Source organism: Chrysochloris asiatica, unplaced genomic scaffold (assembly GCF_000296735.1).
Source record: "Chrysochloris asiatica unplaced genomic scaffold, ChrAsi1.0 scaffold00405, whole genome shotgun sequence".
In the NCBI taxonomy this organism is placed as follows: Eukaryota; Metazoa; Chordata; class Mammalia; order Afrosoricida; family Chrysochloridae; genus Chrysochloris; species Chrysochloris asiatica.
This window is the reverse complement of record NW_006408923.1, coordinates 63,725-88,151: the sequence shown is the minus strand read 5'-3', so window position 1 is coordinate 88,151 and position 24,427 is coordinate 63,725. Positions and strand designations below refer to the sequence as shown.

Below are 24,427 nucleotides of genomic sequence, written 5' to 3'. Positions count from 1 at the left end.
ATTTTCTTGTGTATAAATTACATATCAAACAAGAAAGACACATTTACTATGCATTGCATATATTTATTTGTGTATGTAATGCTTTGTATTAATATATTATGCATAATTGTTGCTATTGTTAGGTGCCATCGAATCAGTACCGACTCATAGCTACCATATGCACAACAAAACAAAACACTGCTGGCCTTGTGCCTACCTCACAATTGTTGTTATACTTGAGCCAATTGCTGCTGCCATTTTGCCAATCCATCTTGTTGGGGGGTCTTTCTTTTTTTCACTGATCCTCCACTTTACCAAACATGATGTCCTTCTCCAGGGATTGGTCCCTCCTAATAATATGTCTGGGATTCCTGGTGTGCCAGACTGCAAATCTGGTTAAACTGCAAGATCAGCAGTTCAGTTTACCAGCTGCTCCTTGGAAACCCTATACAAGGTCACTATGGGTTGGAACCAACTTGATGGCACTTAACAACAAATAATATGCCCGCCATATGACAGACGAAGTCTGGCAATGCTGGCATCTAAGCAGCTATTCTGGTTGTATTTCTAACACAGATTTTGTTTGTTCTTTTGGCAATCCATGGTACTTTTAATATTCTCCTCAAACACCATAACTCAAATGCACTAATTCTTCTATGGTCTTCTTTTTCCATTGTCCAACTTTTCCATGCATACAAAGTTGTAGAAAATATCATAGATTTTGTCAGTGCACCTTAGTCCACAAACTGACATTTTTGCTCTTCAACACTTTAAAGAGATTTTGTGTAGCAGGTTTTCCCAATGCAATAGGCCCTTTGATTTCTTGACTACTGCTTCCATGAGTGTTGATGGTTGATTCAAGCAAAATAAAGTCTTTGACAAATTCATTCTTTTTATCCATTGATCTTAATGCTATTTTTTTGTCCAGTTGTAAGGTTTTTGTTTTATTTACATTTAGATGTAATTCATGCCACAGTCTGTGGTGCTTAATCCTCATCAGTAATATTTTAAGTCCTTTTCACTTTCAGCAAGCAAGGTTGTATCTTGTGCATACCCTATGTTGTCAATGAATCTTCCTCCAATCCTGATGACATCTTCTACTTCATATAATCCAGTTTCTTAAATTATTTGCTCAGCATGAATCGGGCTGCTAACCTCAGAGTCAGCAGTTCAAAACTACCAACTGTTCTGCAGGAGAAAGATGAGGCTTTCTGCTTCCATAAAGATTTACAGCCTTAGAAACCCTGTGCAGGGTTGCTATGATTTGGAATTGACTCCACAGCACATAACAACAACATATAGATTGAATAAGTGTGGTACAAGAATGCACCCTGGCTCACACCTTTCCTAATTTTAAGCCATTTGGGGTTCCTTTTCTGTGTTAGAGCAACTGCCTCTTGATCTGCGTATAGGTTCTTCACAAATTCAATTAAGTGTTTTGGAATACTCATTCTATGCACTGTTGTCCATATCTTGTAATGATCCATACAATCAAAAGCCTTTATGTAGTCAATAAAGTACAGATAGACATTTTTCTGGTATTCTCTGCTTTCATTCAAGTTCCATCTGATGTCACCAATGATAATCCTTGTTCCGTATCCTCTTCTGAATCCAGTCTGGATCTCTGGCAGTTCTCTGCCAATGTGCTGCTGTAGCCATATTTTGTATTAGCTTTACCAAAATTTATTTGTATGCGATATTGATGGTATTTTCCAATGATTTCTGTATTCTGTTGGGTCACCTCTGTTTGGGTCTCTTCCAATCAGTTGGCTAGGTACTTGTCTTTCAAATTTCTTGGCATAGATGAGTGAGAACCTCCAGTGCTGAATCAGTTTGTTTAAAGTTATCAATTTGCAGCCCATCTATTCTTGGAGGCTTCTTTTTTGTCAATGCCTTCAGTGCACCTTAGAATTCTTCCTCAGTATCATTGGCTCTTGATCATGTGCTACCACTCATCTGTCAGCTTGTCATAATGTGGTAGCTTGCATGTTGCTGTGATTCTGGAAGCTATGTCACTCATCAAAATCACCCATGGTGGACAGGTGCCAGATGAGCTTCCAGACTAAGATGAACTAGGAAGGAGAGATAGACTACTTCTGAATATTTAATCGCTGAAAACCTTATGAATAGCAACAGAAATTATATATAATGGCATATGCTAATATAATATGTCATGTAGTTTGTGTGTATGTAAATTCAGAAAATGTGTTTTCCAAAAAAATACCTGAAAATTCTGCACTGAATTATGAAGTAACTTTGAGACTTTCAAACATGTTATTTCTTCATTGCATATCACTGTGACTGGTTTTTTTTCTGAACACCTATCATGTTACCCACATGGCTTACCCATCATCAGTGGCAGACTATGAATAATGTTTGAGGTTGAACAGATGTTAACAATTTGTTATTTGCCCCCTTTCTGAACCAGCTTTGTTTTGATGAATCAACTGCAAATTGGAGCATATGTTAAACTTCTGTTTGAAAAGAAGCAATGTCTTCCCACACTGAAATATATGCCCCACTCTTAAATATGGACTACAGAAGATAAGGAACAGGGAAACTGGTGTTACCATAAAACCTGGAAGATCATCACTTCGCATTCCACTGTAGTCCCATAGTCTTAGTTTAAAACCCAATTTATGGTGATCCCACGTGCTACAGAGTAGAACTGAGCAGAGTAGAATTGAGCTCTGTAGGATTTTCTTTGCTATAATCTGGTGTGACACTATAGGATAAGCACTGGAGAGCCATGTTTGTTTCAATCTCAAAGTCAGCAATTGAAACTCACCAGTTTTTCCTTAGAAACCCTATACTGGTTCGCTATGAGTCTGAATCTACTGGACAACACTTGGCAACAGCAATCTTTATGAAAGTAGATCATTCATTCTCCTGCATCACCAATGAGTGAGTGGGTTCAAATGACCATGCTTGCAGTTAGTCGTTGTTGCTGTTAAGTGCCTTCAACTTGGTTTCAAATCCTAAAGACAGGGTATATATAGGTTTTCTGGTGAGTTTCACTTGCCGACCTTGCATTCAAACCAACTTTATGGTCCAGTGCTTATCCTACAGTAGATATTTCAAAAACCATTTGAGACACCCAGGGAAGCTTAATCTATACAACCACATACAAATGATAGTTTTAGGTCATTCCAAGCCAAACTCACATTTTATTTTGAAAACAGGGCTTTATTAAACTCATGTCTGTGTTTCTATCTTGTCAGAATACTCTGCAAAGAATTAGTGTTCTGGAAATGCAGATAGTGCTTGTGAAGAGTTAGAGAACTATATTTCCTTGCAAGAATTAATTCTGTTGAACACAAAGATGAACTAATTATTTAAATTATATGCTTTGGCCTTATTATAATCAATTTAAGTTGAGTCTTACTAATAATTCAGTTGTTAGGCAAAGATCTCTACACGCTGCAAATTAGTGATATACCCCATTGTTTAAATAAGGGGAAGTGGGAACAAAAAATCTAATTTAAGACAGATAGATCTCAATTGTATAGCTATAAAATTCACATCTATTTGTGTATTTATATGTCATTTGTAAACAATACAATTAATTTTCATTACAGTATACAGTTTCCAGGTATCAAGGGCAATTTTGACTCCAGAGTTCAGCCCCTCCCCTATACTCCCATAGCCAATTCTTGCTATGGCTGACCTAAAATTCTTGCAATAGGAAAAAACAATCATGATTGTTTAAATCAAGGTCTATGAGACCAATCATATTAGGAATTGGTTTCGATTAGATAATTATTAATTCTTGTTATTGTTGATGTTAGATGTCATAGAGTTGGTTCTGAATCATAATGACCCAATGTACAACAGAAGGAAATATTACCAGGTCTTGTGCCATCCTCACAATTATTCCTATGTTTGAGCCCATGGTAGCAACCACTGAAGGCCCTCCTAATCCTGGATTATTACTTTGTGCATTTCACACTCCAATTATTAATGAATGTTTGCAACTGTTTCTTCTTATTTTGAGTCATTGCACATCAACAAATGAAGGTCCCAAAAGCTTTGCTTCATTCATGTTATTTAGGCCAACTCTACTTTGTGGAGGCAGCTCTTCCACAGTCATACTTTGAGTGTCTTTCAACCTCATCTTTTCACACTATATCAAACAATGTTCTGTTGCTGTTCAGAAGGTTTTCAATATGTAGTCTGCTTGGTCTTTCTTCATTGTTTAAGTATGGAAGATCTGCTGTGACCCTGCTGGTATTTTGATGCATAACTTTCAGCATTACAACATGCAAGCCACCACATTACAAAAAACTGATAGACTAGTGCTAGAATACTTTGTTGTTATTGCACCGTGTCATGGAGTCATAGCGTACTGGTTTAGGGTTTCTAAGGCTTTTAAATCTGTGAGTGCATAAAGCCTCATCTTTCTTCCTTAGAGTAGCTGGCAGGCTCAAATCACAGATCATGTGGTTTGCAGTCCAGTGCTTACTGTAATGAGCCGTCGCCAAATACTTAAAACACTTAAAAACTGGAGAATTCCAAACTCTACAGGTATAATTTAGTAATTTGGAAATATCAAAGGCTGCCATCAATATCCTTATTTTTTCTTAGATTACTACATTTCATCATCATTGACTTAGAAAATCTGATACTAATAAATATTTTTAGCTAGAATTCATAGACCATCCTCAAAGTTTTTTAAAACCCTTTTAAAAATCCTGTAACCTTCTTTAATTTTATTTGTAATTTCAAAATACAATTTTTAGTAGGGCTTAAACCCAATCAAAGCAATTATAATATTTATTATGCTTCTTTTACTTCTATTCCACTTCTAAAATACTTTCGTTTTCCCTTCTACGTTAGTTAATCACTGGTTCCAGTATGCTGGTTAAGGATGCAAGTTTCTTGTGTTGAGGAACTCATTAAATGTATTTTCTTTCTAAAGATTTGTAAAGGATGACCAACCTTGAGTCCTTTTTTTCCTGCTAGACTCTGTAACTTATTGTTACTTAGGTATATAACTCAGTCCTTAAATTCCTGAGTTTGCATGACACACACTTCTTAGGCCAAAAACCAAAAGTTTTTTCATTTTTTTTTACATGACTAAAATGAAGGGCCCTGTTGGTGCCCCTTGCAGGCTTCCCACAAATTTTAAGGATTTTCATCTTTCCTCTGTGTTGTGTTTCATTTATTCTCTTCATTTAAAAATGCGTAGATAATGTTTGAGACTTTTGGAAGTATTTGACAGTGAAGCAAGACAATTAAAGATTCAGCATGGGATTTCATATTTTAAATCTAATTTAAATATAATTCATTCGCAAATAACCTCTACTCCTTTTCCAAACTTGTATACTCCCCCAAGTCATCTCTTGCCTTTTGCATTCTTTATGTGTTTTATGCATTGACGAAGTTTAGACATGAACTTTAAGTCAGCATGTATGATTTTCTGTGAAGACACTAACAGAGAGAGAAACAGATGGTCAAGAATTTTCCTACATATACTTTGTAAACTTACTCTCACAGCTTGCCTGTCTTCAGATTTTTTTTTTCCCCCCATCTAGAACTAGTCATTAAACAAGTGATTTGAGATACTTTACTATAGAAATATTCTCTTTAACAACAACCAAAAAAAAATCTTTTAAACTGTATTTTCTTCTTTTTAAAAGCTGTTTCACCCTCTTGATAAGTTTATTGCTTTGAAGTCTGAACTAATTATTTCCATAAACTTTCAGTGTTATTCAAAACACCAGGAAAAAGTTTTGAGTCTCTTATTCCGTATTTTCTGTTATATATGTATAGCTAAAGGAAAATAAATTGTATGAAAGAAATGGTTGTGTTGAGACGTGTTTCTAAGTTTATGTTAATACCATAATAAGTTTAATTGTAAATTTTGCATTCTTGATTGGGACCTAATGACCATTTCCCTGGGCTTTTAAAAATGTATGAAATCTGAAAGAAGTAACTATTCAGTATTTCACTTGTTTTGTTGTTTCACCAGAATATTTTCAAGCCCTGACTATATAATTCTTAAACAGAAATAAGAGCTAAAATACACCAAATTTAAATTCACTAGCTAAGTGCTATGTGAACCTGTTCGTAGTTGATTGGTTATATCACTAAAATGTCGTAATATGCTTATATCAACATGACATAAAAAGGTTGCTATATATATAGCTTCATAATTCACATGAAACTGTTAGTTTTATCATATCTTCCAATTCCCTCCAAGTTCTCAGAGGGCAAAATTTACAAATCAGGAATTGGAAACACACACTTGTGAAAGGACCAGCCAAGATTCAAAAAGCAAATGAAAAGCAGAACTGACTCATAGTGACCCTTACTATTCCTAGGTTATAATCTGTATGGGAAGGAGCTCTGGTAGCGTGGTAGTTACGAATCGGGCTGCAAACCTCAGGGTCAGCATTTCGAAATTACCAACTGTTCTGCTCCCACGAAAATTCACAGCCTCGGAAACCCTGTACAGGGTCGCTGTGAGTTGGAACCGACTCCACGGCACATAACAACAACAACAAACAATCTGTATGGGAGGAGATAGCCAAGTGTTTCCTCTTGCAGAGCAACTAGTAGATTCAAACCTAACCTTTCAATTAGCAGTTTACTCATTGCACCACCAGTGGTCCTCATAGAAATATCAAAAAACCAAAGCCAAACTCATTGCTGTGTAGTTGATTCCAACTCATGCAGACACTATAGGAGAGAGTAGAACTGCCCACTAGTCTTTCCAAAGCTGTAGATGTTTATGGTAGCAGATTGTCACATTTTTCTCCAGTGGATCAGGTGGTAAATTAAAACAGCTTTAAACACTGTGTTATCAGGACTCAGTGTTGTTGTGAAGTGCCGCCAAGTCGATTCCGACCCATAGTGACCCTGTATAGGGTTTCTGAGGAGGAGCAGCTGGTGAGCTTGAACCGCCGAACTTGAAGTTCAAATGGCTTTGCAGTCTGGCGCATTAACTCACAGCGCCATACCAGGACTCCTACCAGGACTCTTTGGAAACATCAAAATGATGGATAATTTAAGGCAAGGCATAGTTTATTACAGAATAGCTTAATTTTGTAGTACCAATTTCACTTTCAGATCTTTCCATTGTGAAGAATAGCATATTCCTTAATGTAATTGTCTTTAGAGCTGGGTTTCTGGTTGCTTTATTTTCTCAGAGATGCAAGAACAACATAAATATAAAATATATGTTGTTATCATCTTTGTTATGTGCCATCTAGTCAGTTCTGACTCATAACAACTCTGTGTAGGGTTTCCAAGGAGCAACTGGTGAGCTTGAATTGCCAATCGTGCGGTTCAAACTGACCTTGCAGTCCAGCACATTAACCCTCAGCACCACACCAGGACTCCATAAGACATACATAGCTATACTAATGGTATTCTATTCATCAACTGTCTTATAAACAGGAATGTTGTTCTACTTAAATGTTTGTTGATTGAATCTACATTAAGCCTGAAACAGAGACAATGGAGAGACATTACTATTGATTCTATCAGATTTGAAGTTTCACCATGTAAAATTAATGTATGGAGGGAAAAAAACTCAAGTATTTACTAATATTTGGCAATGAAAATATGTTCTCAATGTTGTTGTTGTTGTTATGTGCCGTGGAGTCAGTTCCGACTCATAGAGACCCTGCAGAGGTCTTCAAAATTTCAGGTATAAAAATGTTATATTATCTCCTATTAATCTTATGGAGCACAATATACAGGGGTAGAATTTCCAGTACCAACTAGTTTTGAAATATAGTTAAGAACTCAAAGCCTGCATTGCTCCAGCAGCAACCTGTCATGAGGCATTTCAGCTAGAAGTCTCTTTTTCAATTTATATGCCTGTGGACAGCACTTTATTCAGTGATAAAGGTATGCCAAGGGAAGACAGTTGTCAAATGGGCGGTTTTGTTAGCATCTCATATTTTATGGTGAGAACATAAAAATTGAGAAAATGTTTTTAATCTAACATTCCCAAGTACTATTAGTTGATACTAGCTGAAAAAGCTTTAAAGAATCATAACTCGTGTATGTCTGTCTTGATTCTATTCCTATGCTGAGCTTTGAGAAATCTGACCTCTTCCTGGTGTTTAGTGTGTACACTTTGCTAGCAAGAATTTTACATGATTAGATGGATTCTAGATGTTCTTGCTGATATTTACTCATGGATTTTAATTTTAGCACATATCATATTTGGGAGGTTAATGCACCACTCTGACTTAATGATGTAAACTGGTTATATCCATTTGTAAATAGTTGAAATCAAGTAAAAAGTAAGATAATCTGATTATTAGAAGGGTTGCTTAATTATGCTATTGTAGTAAAATGGACTTGAATGTATACTCCGCAAGTTTCTTCTAGAAAGAGATGTTTGCAAACAGGGAAAAATTGGCATAGACAACTATCATTTTAATCTTCCATATAATTAATAAATACTTAATCCACTTTTACTAAGCTTTAGGACTATCTAACACCCACCAGATGATTCAACCTTGCTGAAAGTAAAGAGGACTTAAATATTTACTGATGAAGATCAAAGAGCACAGCCTTCAGTATAGATTACATCTCAATGTCAAGAAAACAAAACTCCTCACCACTGGACCAATAAACAACATTCTTATCAATGGAGAACAGATTGAAGTTGTCAAGGACTTCATTCTTCTTGGATCAACTATCAACACTCACGGAAGCAGCAGTTAAGAAATCAAAGGACGTATTGTATTAGGAGTCCTGGTGTGGCACTGTGGGTTAATGCGTTAGACTGCAAAGTCAGTTTGAACTGCAAGGTGGGGGTTCAAGCTCACCAGTCGGAACTAGAGGGTCGCTATGGGTCGGAACTGACTTGATGGCACTTAACAACAACAATTGCATTAGGCAAATCTGCTGCACAAGACCTTTTTAAAGTGCTGAAGAGCAAAGATGTCATCTTGAGGATTAAGGTGCGCCTGACCCAAGCCATGGTATTTTCAATAACCTCATATGCATGTGAAAGATGGACAGTAAATAAGGAAGACCATAGAAGAATTGACGCATTTGAGTTATGGTGTTGGAGGAGAATATTGAAAGTGCCACAGGCTGCCAAAAGAACCAACAGATCTGTGTTGGAAGAAGTGCAGCCAGAATGCTCCTTGGAGGCCAAGATGGCTAAACTTGTCTCTCATACTTCAGACATATTGTCAGGATGGACCAGTCTCTGGAGAAGGATATCATGTTTGGTAGGATGGAGGATCAAAGAAAAAGAAGACCACCAATGAGATGGATTGGCCAGGTGGCAGCATCGATGAACTCAAGCATGGCAACAATAGTGAGTTTAGCTCAGGATTGGGCAGTGTTTTGGTCTGTTGTGCTTAGGGTCACTATGAGTTGGCACCATCTTGATGGCACCTAACAACAACAACAACAACAATACCCACCAGAAACATCCCCCAACCACACTTTTCAATTCTTTCTTTTCTTGCATGACTCTTAGTCTTAGGATAAATGATTTCACTGTTTCCTGTCAATTTTAGGTAGAAAATATAAGGTTTCCATGGTTTTTTATTTTTAAGAAAAGATGTGTTGTTTTTCCAGTACTTCACGTTTCATGCATCACCACTTCCTCATTCTTGGAGCTTAGATTATGTTTCAGCTGTCTTGTCAGTAGTCACTTGGTTTTAAAGAGGAGGTCATTAAAACCCATGCTCTGACACCTGCTTCATTGTTTTTCCATAATTTCAGTGCAGTAGCTCAAGACTTTAAGAACTGTCTTTGAGAAACCCCAAAAGATACTTAAAATTTTTAATTGGAATCCATTATTTCTGATATTGCAATTAATTTTCAATTTTTTTCTCATCAAAATCTAGCTAATCCATGATTATTTGAATTATCCATACGGTTTTGGAGAGAACCATTTTCATTCTGTACAGGTTTCTAGCAAGGTGAATAAAATCTGGAGGATTCCCCCTGTTTATTTTGTTTATTTTTTCTCACTTTTCAGCCATATTCCATTTCATTGTGACAGCATTCATTTTCATTAATTCATCACTGATAAATTTAATAGATCATTTTGTAGTTTTAAGATCACAAATCAATCTATTATGGCTTTTTTAAGTAGAAAAGAGTTTGTTGTAATTTCTAGTTACAAGAATTACAGGAAACTGAAAATGATATTGTGAGATTTTTAGCAGGGGAGATTTTAATAAGCAGCTACATAATGTGACTGAATCCTGATATGGCACTGTTGGATAAGTACTGGACTGGAAGGTTGTTTTGAACTGTAAAGTTAGAATTTCAAATCTACCTCCTGCTTCTGGGAAGCCCTATACAGGGTCACTATGAGTCGAAACCAACTCAAAGGCATGAAACAACAGCAACAACTTGATGTAAATGAAGAGAAATGCTACATATCATTTCAGATCACACTTATATAAAAGTTGGAACAGACAGTAAATACAAGCAAAACTGAAGATTAGACTAATATTGTAGCTGTATGTGTCTCCTGCTTCTCAATCAGAATTCTGATTACTATGACCTTTTACAAATGAGCATTTTAGTGTAGAGTAAATCATTTAAAGGATCTCATTTTATCAGTGAGCAAACTGAGGCTGAAAATGTTTGAATGGTCTGTCCAAGATCACATCCCCAAAACAAATCAAATCCATTGCCATTGAGTCCATTTTGACTCATAGTGACCCTGTAAGGCAGAATAGAACTGCTCCTTTTTAATTTCTGAGGCTCTAAATCTTTATGGGAACAGACAGCCTCATCTTTCTCCCATGGTAGGTTTGAATCAGGGAACTTCCAGTTAGCAGCCCAATGTTTAACCCATAGTGCCTCCATGAATCCTTAAGATCACATAATTGAAGACAAACAAAAAACAAAACTTCAGCTTTTCAATAGTTTTTCCCACTATTGGATATTGTCAATCAAGTTTTCTCCATTGTGTCAACATAACAAGTCTCTAAAATACTAGCAAGAATAAATTAAATAATCATTCCTTAAATATCTGCTGTGTATCCAGCATTAGGGTTGGTATCACTAAGAGATGTAAATGGAAGCATTGTTTATCTGTTCTGTATGTTCATTAGATGACAATATTGAACTTTCCTGTAAGGATATAATGAAGCTGTCTCTTAAAAAATGAAAGGTAGATCCCATCTTTTCTTTATACAAATGAGTATAAGTGAACAGCTATTATCTATGATTATGTTTTATGGAAAGTTTGTTGTTGTTTTTGTAATTGGGAACTTAATGATAGCTTACATGGGAGAACATCGGCTTTACACCATCTTTTCATTACAGTAATTACAATCTCCTCCATGCATCATCATTCAACAGTATTTGCTTCCATTCCCTGGAATGGAAGGGAGTGGGGGGGAGTGGGGAGGAGTTATGCACACAAAAACACTCAGGAGTATATAATAATTTAAACAACCAAAGGGCACATTCTGTAAGCCTGTCTCCTGGCTGTCGGTACTCAGTCTTTTTCTTTCCATGAATCTAGAGTTCTCAGCTACTCTCTCTCTCCATGTCCTCCTCTCTGCCTCCATCTCTGGTTTTGCTGCATCTCTGGTTAAGGTTCCATATTCCACTCATGCACTTCTCTCAGGGAAAGTTTTTTTTATATTGAATTTCTTTGTACAAAGTTCAGGGGGATACAGGTCAAGACATCTCTTATTCTTTTCTACAAATATCCTGGAACTGGCTAGTATTGGCTTATAAAAACTGATTGTCATATGCCTTACCAACTCAGTGTTCAATGATGTCAGTTTAATAGCTTGAAATCAACCATGATGGAAATATTTATCCTACTCAAATGAATACCGCCCAATTGATTTGAACTCATAGTGACCTTATATAGGGTTTCCAAGACCGTAAAATTTTGTGGGAGCAGGCAGCCTCATTTTCCTTCAATGCAATGGCAAGTGGGTTTGAAATGCTGCCCTCTCAGTCAGCAGCTCCAATGCCTAATACATAGTGTCACCTGGACTCCTTATTTATACCTCAGAAATTGATAACAAATAAAAATTAACTCTTCTCCCAATCCCTATTGTTAAAAATTCACCAGCACACCAATATATAGTGTAAACTTGAGCAAGTTATTTTACTTCCTAGCCTATACTTTTACTCCCTTTTAAGTAAGAGTAATATCTATAGTAGTGTATGGCACATGATTTTACGAGGAGTATGAAAAAGTAATTTAAAACTGTATGAAGTGGAATTAATAATATTAAAATAATGTAGGTATTTGTCCACTGATTAAATGTGAGAATAATATTGTAAAGACTACTTCAAGAACTTACTAGCTTTCATTGCCAGATGAAAAGAAGGGTGAAATTCAGAGCTAAGGTAAAAGTCTGGTCCCGGCTTGTTGTTAAGTGCCATCCAGTGGGTTTCAGCTCATAGTGAGCCTGTATAGGTTTCAGAGGAGCAGCTGTTGAGTTTGAACTGCTGACCTTGTGGTTCAAAGTGACCTTGAGATCCAGTGTTTATCATACAGCACCACATCATGTTTCTTCAGTAATCATCAAATAACATACACACAAATAAAATATCGAGCTTACTAAGCCTAAACTAATATCCCTATTGCTTTACACATGCCACAAGTCTTCTATACCTCAGGTGAATTATGTATGACATATCATACAACTTTTCTTTTTTATGTATTATATTTAAATGCAGAAATAACTTTGATTTTCTGTTCATCACTTAATACAGTGCTGTGCATATAAAGTGCACATAGAAAAAGTAAATATTGACAGGCTGACCTCTTGAAGTGTTACAAATGCCTGCTTTCATTTTAATAATACTTCTTAAATATCTGCATGGAAATCCCTAACCTTTGATACTAAGTCAATGCCTTTGACATTTGCAATGTGGTTAAATAAGTTATATATTGAAACCAGAAAGTCATTTTCTGACACATAACACTTGAGAGTATTCGTGGAGAAACTGGGTCCTATATACTGGGCAATAATAATTTCCAAGAAATAAAGAGCTGCCTGAGTAGAACAGCAATGTTGAGAATTAATTGCTAATCATCAAAACCCCATACAGATCTGTAGTTCCCATTACGAATTCTGTGTTGAAAATGATCTCGTGGACTTGCCATTTCAAGATAAATGCTCTTTAAAAGCTAACTAACTCAATTTCTTGTTAGTTAAACTTGAAATCTCTGGAGCCAGACAGACATGGGGTAAAATCCTGGTCCTGTCACAATCTCTGTGACCAGTGAGGATTAAATGGAAAATAATAATTATAATAATGCATGTGAAGTTTTCATGGTGTTCTGTTGTTGTTAAGTGCCTTGGAGTGAGTCCAACTCATAATGACCCTGTAGAGGGTTTCCAAGGAGTGGCAGGTGAATTTGAACCACCAACCTTACAGTTCAAATGACCTTGCAGTCCAGTGCTTATCTTTCATTGCCACACCAGGACTCCTTTTATGGTCTCTGCTCCACTATAAATATAATTTTTTTTTTCAGTACCTCTCTTAAATTGCTTATTTCTCCCCTAAGTCTGCTCTTAGCTTGCCAAATAAGAAATTAATGTAGCTATCTGTCTCTTCAACTCTTCATATTAGAAGTAAATTTAAGACCAATCCCTATTGCTTCTCTGGAAAAATGTAAAGATAAATTCAATGAATGGTAGAATGAATTATTATCAGTGAGTATAGTTTTGAATGTTTCTTTTTCTTTAAAGAAATTATCATGCACCCTGCTTTTGTGGCACTACAAGATATCTCATTATTTCAAAGTGCATAATGACTTTTAGCCAATTATAAAAATAATGAAATACTTCAGAATTAATTCATGCTTTCATTCATGTTTTTGTAACATACTAAAGGTTGGGGATACAATGAAAGGATAATTTCAACAGTCTGGGGGTGGGGAGTAGAAAAGTTATATTTCAATAAGCCTAGGATGGCTTTTTTAAAAAGTTTTATATTATATAGGCATTGTGAGTTATTGCGCTGGACTGCAAAGTTAATTTAAACCACAAGGTTGGCGGTTCAAACTCACCAACTGCTCCTTGTAAATCCTAGATAGTATTGCTATGAGTCAGAACTGACTCGATGGCACTTAACAACAACAACAACAAATACATATACTACTATCAACAAATACGTTGACAAATATGGACAAAAATCTCTGAAATTTTGATTTTTTTTTTCCTACCACCTTTTTTATTAGAAAAATTCCATTATCATGAATGATTTTTATGCGTTTTCACTGTATGGGATATAATACTGGGGAGATGCCAACATCTTCTACAGAGGCAAATTGAGAAGATCCTTTTTTTCTAACGTTTCAACTTACTATTAGAATCAGAAGTCACATTATCAGCCCTTGACCAAGTCCTCTCATGGAACCAGCACAAGCTCAGTTGTGGAGTGATAACTATGAGTAAAGAAATAGAGAAGACTAAGCACTAGACTACAAACTAAAGGGTTGGCAGTTCAAATCGACCCAGGGGCACCTTAGAAGTAAGGCTTGAAAATCCTACAGAGTAGTTCTACTCTGCACACATGGGGTCACCTTGAGTCAGAATCAACTCTAAAGCAACTAACACCACCACCACCTCTGGACTTAAATAGATGTTTATATCTTAATGACACACTAAGTTATCTACTTCATCTCACATTTTGGATAAAGGAAATTGGGGCCTCATGAATGGAAGCTTAGCATACATGGTAGCATTAAAATACAGCTCTTATCAAGTGGTATTTGATCCTTTATATTCAAGTAAATCCAGAAATTGCCATGATTGAGCTTTACAGCAAAAATTAATATTCCTTGCTTGTCAATGTGTTGAGTGTCAAATGTATGAAGTTTAATCATATGCTTAAGTCAGATATGAAAGACAGCAGTACTTTCATCAGGGTATATGACAGTGTTTGCTTTTCTTTCCAAAACTTTGGGTGCTTGAAAAAAATCAGGAATTTTTTCTCTCAAATGATTAATATCTGATTTTATTTTGAGAAAAATCTAAAAGTTTACTGACCTTCAAATCTAGACACATTTATTAAGTATACCATTTTTGCTTTGCAATATATTAAAGCCTTAAAAAAAATGAAGGAAGTGGAGCAAGAGTACACACATATCACAGTTTCTTTTCTCAGGGAGTATGCAGTTTCATGGAGAGAAAAGATATGAAACAGAAATCATATTTTGTAGCTAGAGGAAACCTCAAAGCCAGAGAAGAAATGTGTTTATTTTCCCCAACTTTCTTAGTTGGACATGATTTCTTAGCATGTCCATAGTGATTTAATGAGATGACCGCATTATTTCAGTCAATGAGTGGTCACATAATTCTCCAAGAGAGAAGTAGGATTTGAATGTGAGCTTAATGAATACCTTTTTTTGAGATATGTTAAGATTTAACTAAAATTACTTATTATGTACGACATTTTGTGTTAGATTCTTTCATACTTACTAGTTCTTTTGTATTATCAAAACAGTATTGGATGGTATGTATTATTAACCAAGGTCTAAGGAAATGAAGCAGTCTTCCCAAGAATTTAGAACTAGTAAATATTTTATCATATATTCAAACTCATGTCCTCTGACCACAAATACATGTTTATCTACTTACTGTCTGGAGTCCTGGTGTGGCACTGTGAGTTAATGCACTAAACTGCAAATTCAATTTGAACTGCAAAGTCGGTGGTTCAACCTCACCAGTTTCACCTTGGAAACACTATCCAGAATCTCTATGACATCACTTATCAACAGCAACTTATTGTCTACCTTTTATACCACTGATTTTGTGGGTAAATTCATTACAGATGTTGAGTTTTTAACATCAGGTATTAAGACTAGATACATTGGAGATATGGTGATAGTGGTGAATGTGTGCCAAAGAGTTGGTTCCAACTCATAGCATCCCTGTATAAGGTTTCCAAAGCTTTTTGGGAGCAGAAAGCCTTCTTTTTCTCATGTAGAGTGACTGATAGATTTGAGCTAAGATTTGAGCTACTGACCTTCTGGTTAGCAGCCCAACTCATAACCCACTATGCTTCCAGGACAGAGCATTATAATATGAAAAAGGAAGGAATGGAAGGAGGGAGAGAGGCAGAAATCAGGCAGACAGAAGTAAATAAAAACATAAGAAATAGAACTTAAATAGCTGACAAAAATATGCTTTTGTCTATAAATGATTGTAATATAAAAGGACCCAAATTACCCAAAAGAACAAAAGAGTACATCAAGTTATAGCAGGAACTATCTCAATGTGGTGAGATTACAGTAATATTTTTCTATCTTATTCATTGATACTTTCTTCAAATTTTCTAAAGGGAACATGCATTGATTTTATAATACAAAAAAATCCATTTGCAGACAAGGAATGTATATACAAAAATGAGATTATTTACTGATTTAAAAACCCTCATAAATGTTAAAAATATACATACCAGGAAGTTCCTGGGTGATGCAGGACTGTTAACCAAATGGTTGAAGGTTCAAGTCAAATGAGAGGTGCCATAAAAGAATGCCCTTGGCAATCTTCTTCTATAAGCATACAGCCATTGCAAACCTTATGGAGCCCAGTTCTACTCTGATACACATGGAGTTCACCATTAGTCAAAAATCAGCTCAACAGGAAAGAAGGGAAAAAATACTATTGTTGCTAAGTGTCATCGAGTCAGTTCTGACTCATAGCAACAATTTATAGGGTTTCCAAGACTTTACAAATATTTGCAGGTGCAGAAAGTCTCATGTTTCTCCCATCAAAAGATAGGTAGGTTTGAACTTCTGACCTTATGGTACACAGTCCAGTGCTTAAAAACACTATTGTTTTTGTTAAGTGTCATGGAGTTGTTTCCAATCCATAGCAACCCTGTGAAAGGCTTCCAAGCAGTGGTTGCTGAGTTTGAACTTCCAACTTAGTGGTTACTAGTCCATCAGAGATTTAAATTTGAGATAAATTTTTGGAACACTGTGAAGTATAAATATTTCATTAATGTATTAATGTACTTTTTTCAATTAAGATTTTTCCTAATTTGGTTTAAAACTTAAATTAAGAATCTATTTTTTATAATCTCCTCTCAAGATACTTGTAGCTTTTAGATGTTAACTTTCATTAAATGAATACTACATTTTAATATTGTTGATTGCTTGGTTGTGTGTTGTTGAATCAGTTCCAACTGATAGTGACCCTGTACAGGGTTTCTGAGGCTGTAAATCTTTTATGGGAGCAGAAAACCTCATCTTTCTCCTATGGGGCAGCTGGCAGATTTGAACTGCTGACCTTGCAGATAGCTGTGTCAATCCATCTCATTGGGTGGGCAGGTAAGGGAGCGGATTTCCTCATTTTTGCTGACCATCTAGTTTACTAAGCATGATGTCCTTTTCCCAGGAGTGACCCTTCCTGATGATATATACAAAGGACATAGGAAAACAATCTCACCATCCTATCATCTAAGAAGCATCTGACTATCCTTCTAAAATAGGTGTATTTGGTCTTCTGGAAGTCCATATTACCTTAAATATTCTTCACCACAATCATAATTCAAATGCACAATTCTTCTGTGGTCTTCCATATTTATTGTCCTGCTTTCACATGTAGTTCAGGAAGTGAAATTTGGTCTGGCACACCTTAGTTCTCAAAGTGACATCTTTGTTCTTTTAACACTTTAAAGAGGTCTTTTGCAGCATATCTGCCAATACAATACATTATTTGATTTCCAAATTCTTGTTTCTGTGAGTGCTAACTTTGGGTGCAAGTAAAATGAAATCCTTGACAACTTCTTATTTTACTCCATTTATCATGATGTTGTTCATTGTTTCAGTTGTAAGAATTTCTGTTTTCTCTACAGAGAGTTGCAATCCACATTGAAGGCAATATAGTCTTTAGACTTCATCAGTAAATAATTCAAGTCCTTTTCACGTTCAGCAAGTAAGGTTGTGTCATTGGCCTATTGCAGGTTTTAGTGAGTCTTCAGTCCTGATGCCATTTTCTTCTTTATTTAGACCAATTTCTCAGAATATTTGCTCAGCATATAGATTGAATATTGTTGTTTTAAGTGCCGTTCCAACCCATAGTGACCCTCTATAGGGTTTCTGAGGAGCAGCTAGCTAATGAGCTTGAACCACCAACCTTGCAGTTCAAACGGCTTTGCAGACTGGCATATTAACCCACAGCGCCACATCAGGACTCCATAGATTGAATAAGTATGGTTAAATAAGGGTACAATTCAATCATGTAACTTTCTTGATTTTAAACCACTCAATATCCTTTTTCTATTCAAATGACTACCTCTTGACCAATGTACAGGTTCTGTGTGAGTACAGTTTAGTTCTCGAATTCTCGTTTTTGCAATGTTATCTGTAGTTTATTATGATGTATTTTCAGTTGCTTTAACTTCTCACAGTCAAATGCATTTACATCATCAATAAAACACTAGTAAACAATTCCTTAGTATTCTCTGTTTTCAGTCAAGATGCATCTAATGTCAACAATGATGTTCTAAGCTCTGTATTGAACTCAGCTTGAATTCCTGACAGGTATATATATCAGTGTGTTGCTTCAACCATTTAAAAATTATTTTTAGCAAGATTTTATTTGCACGTCGTCTTAGTGATATTATTTGATAATTTCTTCATTATGTTTGGTTACCTTTCTTTGGAATGGATCTCTTCTCGTTTGTTGGGTGGGTAGTAGTCTTCCAAATTTCTCCACATAGATAAATAAGCACAGGCAACACTGTGTCAGTTTATTGAAACATTTGAATTGCTGTTCTATCAATTCCTGCAGCATTGTTTTTCTCAAATGCCTTCAGTACAGCTTGGATTTCTGTCAATACCATCAATTTTTGATCATATGCTACCTCTTGAAATGAACTAATTATTTTCACTGCAGTGAACTGTATTTCTTCCATATTCTTTTGATGTTTCCTGACTCATTCAATATTTTGTCCGTATAACTGCAGCCCAAGGTTTGAATTTTTCTTCAGTTCTTTCAGCTTGAGAAATGCTGAGCATATTCATCCCCTTAAGTTTTCTAACCCCAGGTTTTTGCAAATTTCATTATAATACTAAATTCTGTCTCCTCAAAATGCCCTTTGAAATTTTCTTTTCAGCTCTTTTTCTTCCTCATCCCCTTCAGTTGCTTTACCTTCTTGCTGAAGAGCAAGTTTCAGAGTCAATTTTGACATCCATTTTGATGATCTTTCGCTTTCTTCATATATGATGTTCTGGATGTCAGACCGCAGCTTCTCTAGCCATTAGTGCTCAGTGCATCAAATCTATTCTTGAGATGGTCTCTAAATTCAGGTAGAATTTGCACAAGGTCACATTTTGACTCTCCCAGACTTGTTTTACTCTGCTTCAGTTGCACCATGAACTTGCATATGAAAAATTAATGGTCTGTTTCACAGTCAGCCCTGGCTTTGTTTTGGCTTATAATATTGTGCTTCTCCATCACATGGTTCCACACACATAGTTGATTTGATTTTGCTATTATTTCCTACTTGTTATTTTTTTTTTCCCTCACTTTAGAAATTAGATAACTTATCACAAACTTAATACTGCCTCACTATTCATGTTCATTGAATTTCCCTGGTGGAAGTAATCACTTCATTTTTTATTGAGTTTGAATTTGCTACATCTACTTAAAATATGTATAAACAATTACTTTTTGAATTGACCAATTACTATCAATTGACATTGGTAGCCACACACAGATCATACACACTAAACTTTCCTTCAGTAATCATTTATTTTAACAACACCTGCTTCTTAGATCTGAAAGCACTTCAGGTTATATAACAGTGTCTTCAAAACTTTCTAGCTTTAGTATGCACATTGCAAAAGTGTAGTCTCTGTGTTTCCTTCCAAATCTTCAAAAGATGTGTGTATTAGACTGGGTGCTCTAAAAAAGCAAACCAGTGAAACTTACATATCTATCTATATATCTATATCTATATATAATATTGTTGTTGCTAAGTGCCATTGAGTCAGTTCCTACCATAACAACCTTGTATAGGGTTTCTGATGAGTGGCTGCTGAGCTTGACCCTCCAACTTCATGGTTCAAACTGACTTTGAAGTCGAGTGCATTAACCTACAGTACCACACCTATACATATTATATATGTTATGTTTGTTAAGTGCTGTTGAGTCAATTTTGACCCATAGTGATCCCGTGTAGGGTTTCCAAGGAGCAGCTGGTGAACTTGAACCAGCAGCCTTGTGGTTCAAACCAACATTGCAGTCCAGATCATAAGCCCACAACACCACATCAGGACTCCTTATATATAAAGATAACTTTATTTCAAGAAGGAAATGGTTCACTATTTTAGGGATAGGAGAGTCCTGAGTCTGGGTCAACTGAGCCAACATCGGCAAGTGGGGTGAACAAATGTCCCATGTCTGGGCCAAGTGAATCAAAACCAATGGGCGGCTTGAAAAGAAAGAATCCCAAAGAGCATGACGCTGGAGCAGGGATGGCAGCAGGGTGACAGGGGCAACCAAGGCCTGGGCGAGTGTGCTGTGCAACTGGTAGTGTAATGCACAAGAGTCAAGTCAGCAGAAGCAGACATACTGGGCCTTCTGGTAGGAAGCAAGTTTTCCAGCAGGTGGGTTCACATGCTACAGAGTGACCCTAGTGCCACTTCCAGATACAATGGGCAGGCAGGCCCAGAAGGCAGATAGACAGTAGAGCAGGTCCCTGGCTCAGGTTCAAAGAACTGGAGTTTGGAGGATGGCCCAGACAAGAAACCCAGATCCAGCAGGAAAAAGAGTGAGTCTTTCCTGTGTGTTCATTATTTTGTGAGCAGGCCACACGCCCAAGGAAGCATCTTTTCAATTGATTGGCTGTTCATAGCCAATAATAATAGAGTTAACTATCAACTATCAATCAATTAGAATTCTGGCCCAATCAAATTGACACAGAGCCTTCACAAACTATCAAAATATGATCTATGTTTTGTGTTCATCCTGCTTCCTTTGAATTGTAAACAAATTATTAGATATTTTCCTCTTAAATTTTTCATTACTGATAATAGGTTTTCTCAAAGCATAAGGTGTATAAACCATTTTTCATTGCTTGGAACATGTAACACATGATCTTTACAAAATGAGAAAAAAGGACAAAAAGTGAAAGGCAATCCTGGTTGAGAGAAGGGGAAAACAAAGGACATTTTCCCTATTTTGGATATTTATAGTGTGGCATTACATGTTAATGTGCTCAACTGGCATGTCAGTTTGAACCCAAAGGTTGGTGGTTCAAACTTACCAGCCACTTCTTGGCAACCTATGCAAGGTCGCTATGAGTCAGAACTGACTCAACTGCACTTAAGAACGAGAACAACAGCAAACATTTCTGTAAGCAAATAAAATAAAACTTACTACTTTATGTTCTCATGTTAAATGTGTTTAATCTTATGTGAAAAGCTTCACAGAAGTTTAAATAAAGAGGAAAGGAAGAATAATATATTTAGTATTATAATAAAAAATTATACTGAAGCAAGTGCATTAAAGTCAACAAAGACCAGAATTTTAAAAACATAATCTTTTCCAGACATTTGGAGTCCTGGCATGGTGTTGTAGGATAAGCACTGGACTACGAGGTCAGTTTGAACTGCAAGATCAGTAGTTCAAATCCACTAAATGCTCCTCAGAAACCTTATGCAGGGTCCCTATGAGTCAGAACTGACTTGACTACATTAATAAACAGAAACATATGGATGGCATTGCATACATTTCACTAAATAATTACTAAAAAAAAACAAGTTTTAAAGATTTATCTCTTTATAAATGGACAACTTTAAAAGTAAGAGAATAGCCACACTCTTCCTCTTTTTGGTTAATAACATATATAGAATTGTCTTGAAATAAATGACTGTGCCAAGAATGATTGGAAATCCCCTAGTATACAGAGGTGACAATTAACTTATAAGTATGCATGTCTTTCATGCAGATTTTCAATAATGACAGATCTGAGCATTTTGGAGTGTTTTATCATCTTTAAAAATAAAAACATATAATGCTTATCTGCACTGAAATATATTTTACCTATTTATCAATTTATTAAAATGTGTAGGTGTTGAACTATTTAGTATTTATTTTATAGCTATATTTAATCTGTTGTTCTTATATTTGTTAAGTAAATGCTTTTAATTTCCTTTAGTAAAATGAGGCCTGTGCAACTGAAATTGAATAGGTTAGCTGGTATGATGCATGCAAAGCATTTACTTATTGAATTTTTGAGATATCAGACATTTTGAAAGCTCTAGGCATATTTTCAAATTTACTTTCCTCAGATAATTTCTTAAATTCCATCCTAGTACTATGACTTTTGCAGTTGTAGTTAGCACTTTCTGAGAAGATTCTATCATGTATATTATATAAATGTTTGCTGCTAATTCATTTTGCTTATGTTATTCTACTACTCATGTAACCTATATTTTGTTCTTGCTGTCAAGTGCTACTGAGTCAGTTCCAACTCATAGCGACCCTGTATAATGTTTCCAAGGAGTAACTGGTGAGCTTGAACTGTCAACCTAATAGTTCAAACTGACCTTGCAGACCAGCACATTAACCCATAGCACCACACAGGACTCAATAATCAATATATGACCCAAGAAAACCCATAAGTGAAAGATAACTGAACAAAACGAAACCCATGGTCATCAGTTGATTCTGAATTATAATGACCTTATATAGATTTGCTGAAACTATGAAACTTAATGGGAAAAGATAACCTCATCTTTCTTCTGAGAGGTAGCTGGTGGGTTTGAGCCATCAGCCTTGTGGTTAACAGCCCAACAGCTAACCCTCTAACCAAAAGCCAGAGGATCATTAAAATAAAGAATAAATAATCAAATTCATTAAATGTTTAAGAAATATATTACTTATTGAAGTATTCCTTTTAATGTTATCTATAAAGAAACATTGTCAATATTATTTTCTTTAATTTTATGTAATATAGAGTTATATAGATTTGGAGTAGGATATGTTATGTGCCTCTCTAAACTCTTCTATTTTCTTTTTCAGTTACTGGCTGACAAACAAAGTTCCCATCAAAAGACCTAGCACAGGTCTCCTCATGTATACTCTTGCCACAAGATTCTGTGATGAAATTCACCTGTATGGATTCTGGCCATTTCCTAAGGATTTAAATGGAAAAACCGTCAAATATCATTACTATGATGATTTAAAATATAGGTACTTTTCCAATGCAAGTCCTCACAGAATGCCACTAGAATTCAAAACATTGAATGTGCTGCATAATAGAGGAGCTCTAAAACTGACAACAGGAAAATGTGTAAAGCAATAAAGCACATTGAAAAACAGAGAAACAAAACTGAATATGCACTTCTTTTCTGAAGATGCATCCTAAAATTTGAAAATAGGATCCAAACCAAGACTGGGTTTCAGCATCCACCAAGCAACTATACAATTGATATAAAACATTTAAAAGAAATCCATTACCAGCTGATGAAATACCTGCAAAGTGCTCTAAAAATTAAATATTTTGACTTCAAGGGTCCTAGTAAGTGCCACTTCCACTAAGAACACAGCTTGAATGTATAATCAGTAGTGTTTACAAGATCCAGCAATGCATTCATCGTTTGGTAAAGCAAATATGTTCATCACTGCTGGGCTGCCATTGCATAGCCAAGCACATTAGAAGAGGAACCCAGGAACACAACTCAGCCCTTGAGAAAACCAAACTATCCTTGTCAACAAGAATCATGATGGGAAACAGTTTGAGCAGTGAAGTCCATAAAATCAAACAACTCAAGTAAATGCCTTCAGTCCGGACTCTGAGTCAGATCATGAATTTTATGTTTTTGTTTATATCTTTGTTTGTCTTCTAGAATCCCTTTTGGTTTGGGTATTAGGGTGCTTAAAATTCCTTTCTAAGATAAATATGAATGAGATGAATGACCTTAAAATAGTCAGTTTTCAAGCTCTTAAAAAAGAAAGAACAACCACATAAAGACATTTTTTTAAAGTTTTGTTTTGCACAACTCTAAACCTTCAATTTTTGTTTTTATGGTGTAGAACGTACCAGCTAAACTGTACCACATAGTAATATTTTAAAAGATGTTCCATATGTTATCTGAAACAGTAAAATTAGCAGGAAAAAAAAATTTACTTTTGGTACCAAAGATTATATTGATGTTTCTACACAACAAAGTTTTCTTCTTTCATGAAAATAATAATACTACTAACGTGAAAGTGGTCACTAGATATCTTAACTTTTCCTAATGCAAAGTTTATTTTCATTTGTATGAAGACTTCCACATATTTTACATTTCATAATTTTGTGGAGTCTATTTGTCCTTTAGAATAAATGTTTGATTGAGAGAGCTGAAATATGACTTCCAGTTCTTTAATTTTATTTTTATCATTCAAATTGAAAGATCTGCACATGGTTCACACCGTTGTTAAGTTACTTAGTACAAAAACAATACGATCAATGAAGTGTTGACTCCATAGCAGAGGTGATCAATTTTAAGAAGTTTAACAACGAAAAA

General features: G+C 35.6%; 1 protein-coding gene across 1 annotated transcript in view; it reads left to right on the top strand.

The window, feature by feature from the left end:
• The window catches only part of LOC102833507 (CMP-N-acetylneuraminate-poly-alpha-2,8-sialyltransferase-like), a 241,320-nt gene extending 217,422 nt beyond the window's left edge, over positions 1–23,898 (top strand). The window contains exon 5 of the mRNA XM_006876694.1: positions 22,938–23,898. Within this exon, the coding sequence (XP_006876756.1) occupies positions 22,938–23,220 (283 nt within the window). The 3' untranslated portion in view covers positions 23,221–23,898. The remainder of the gene's footprint in view (positions 1–22,937) is intronic.
• The last annotated feature ends 529 nt before the right edge of the window (positions 23,899–24,427 follow it).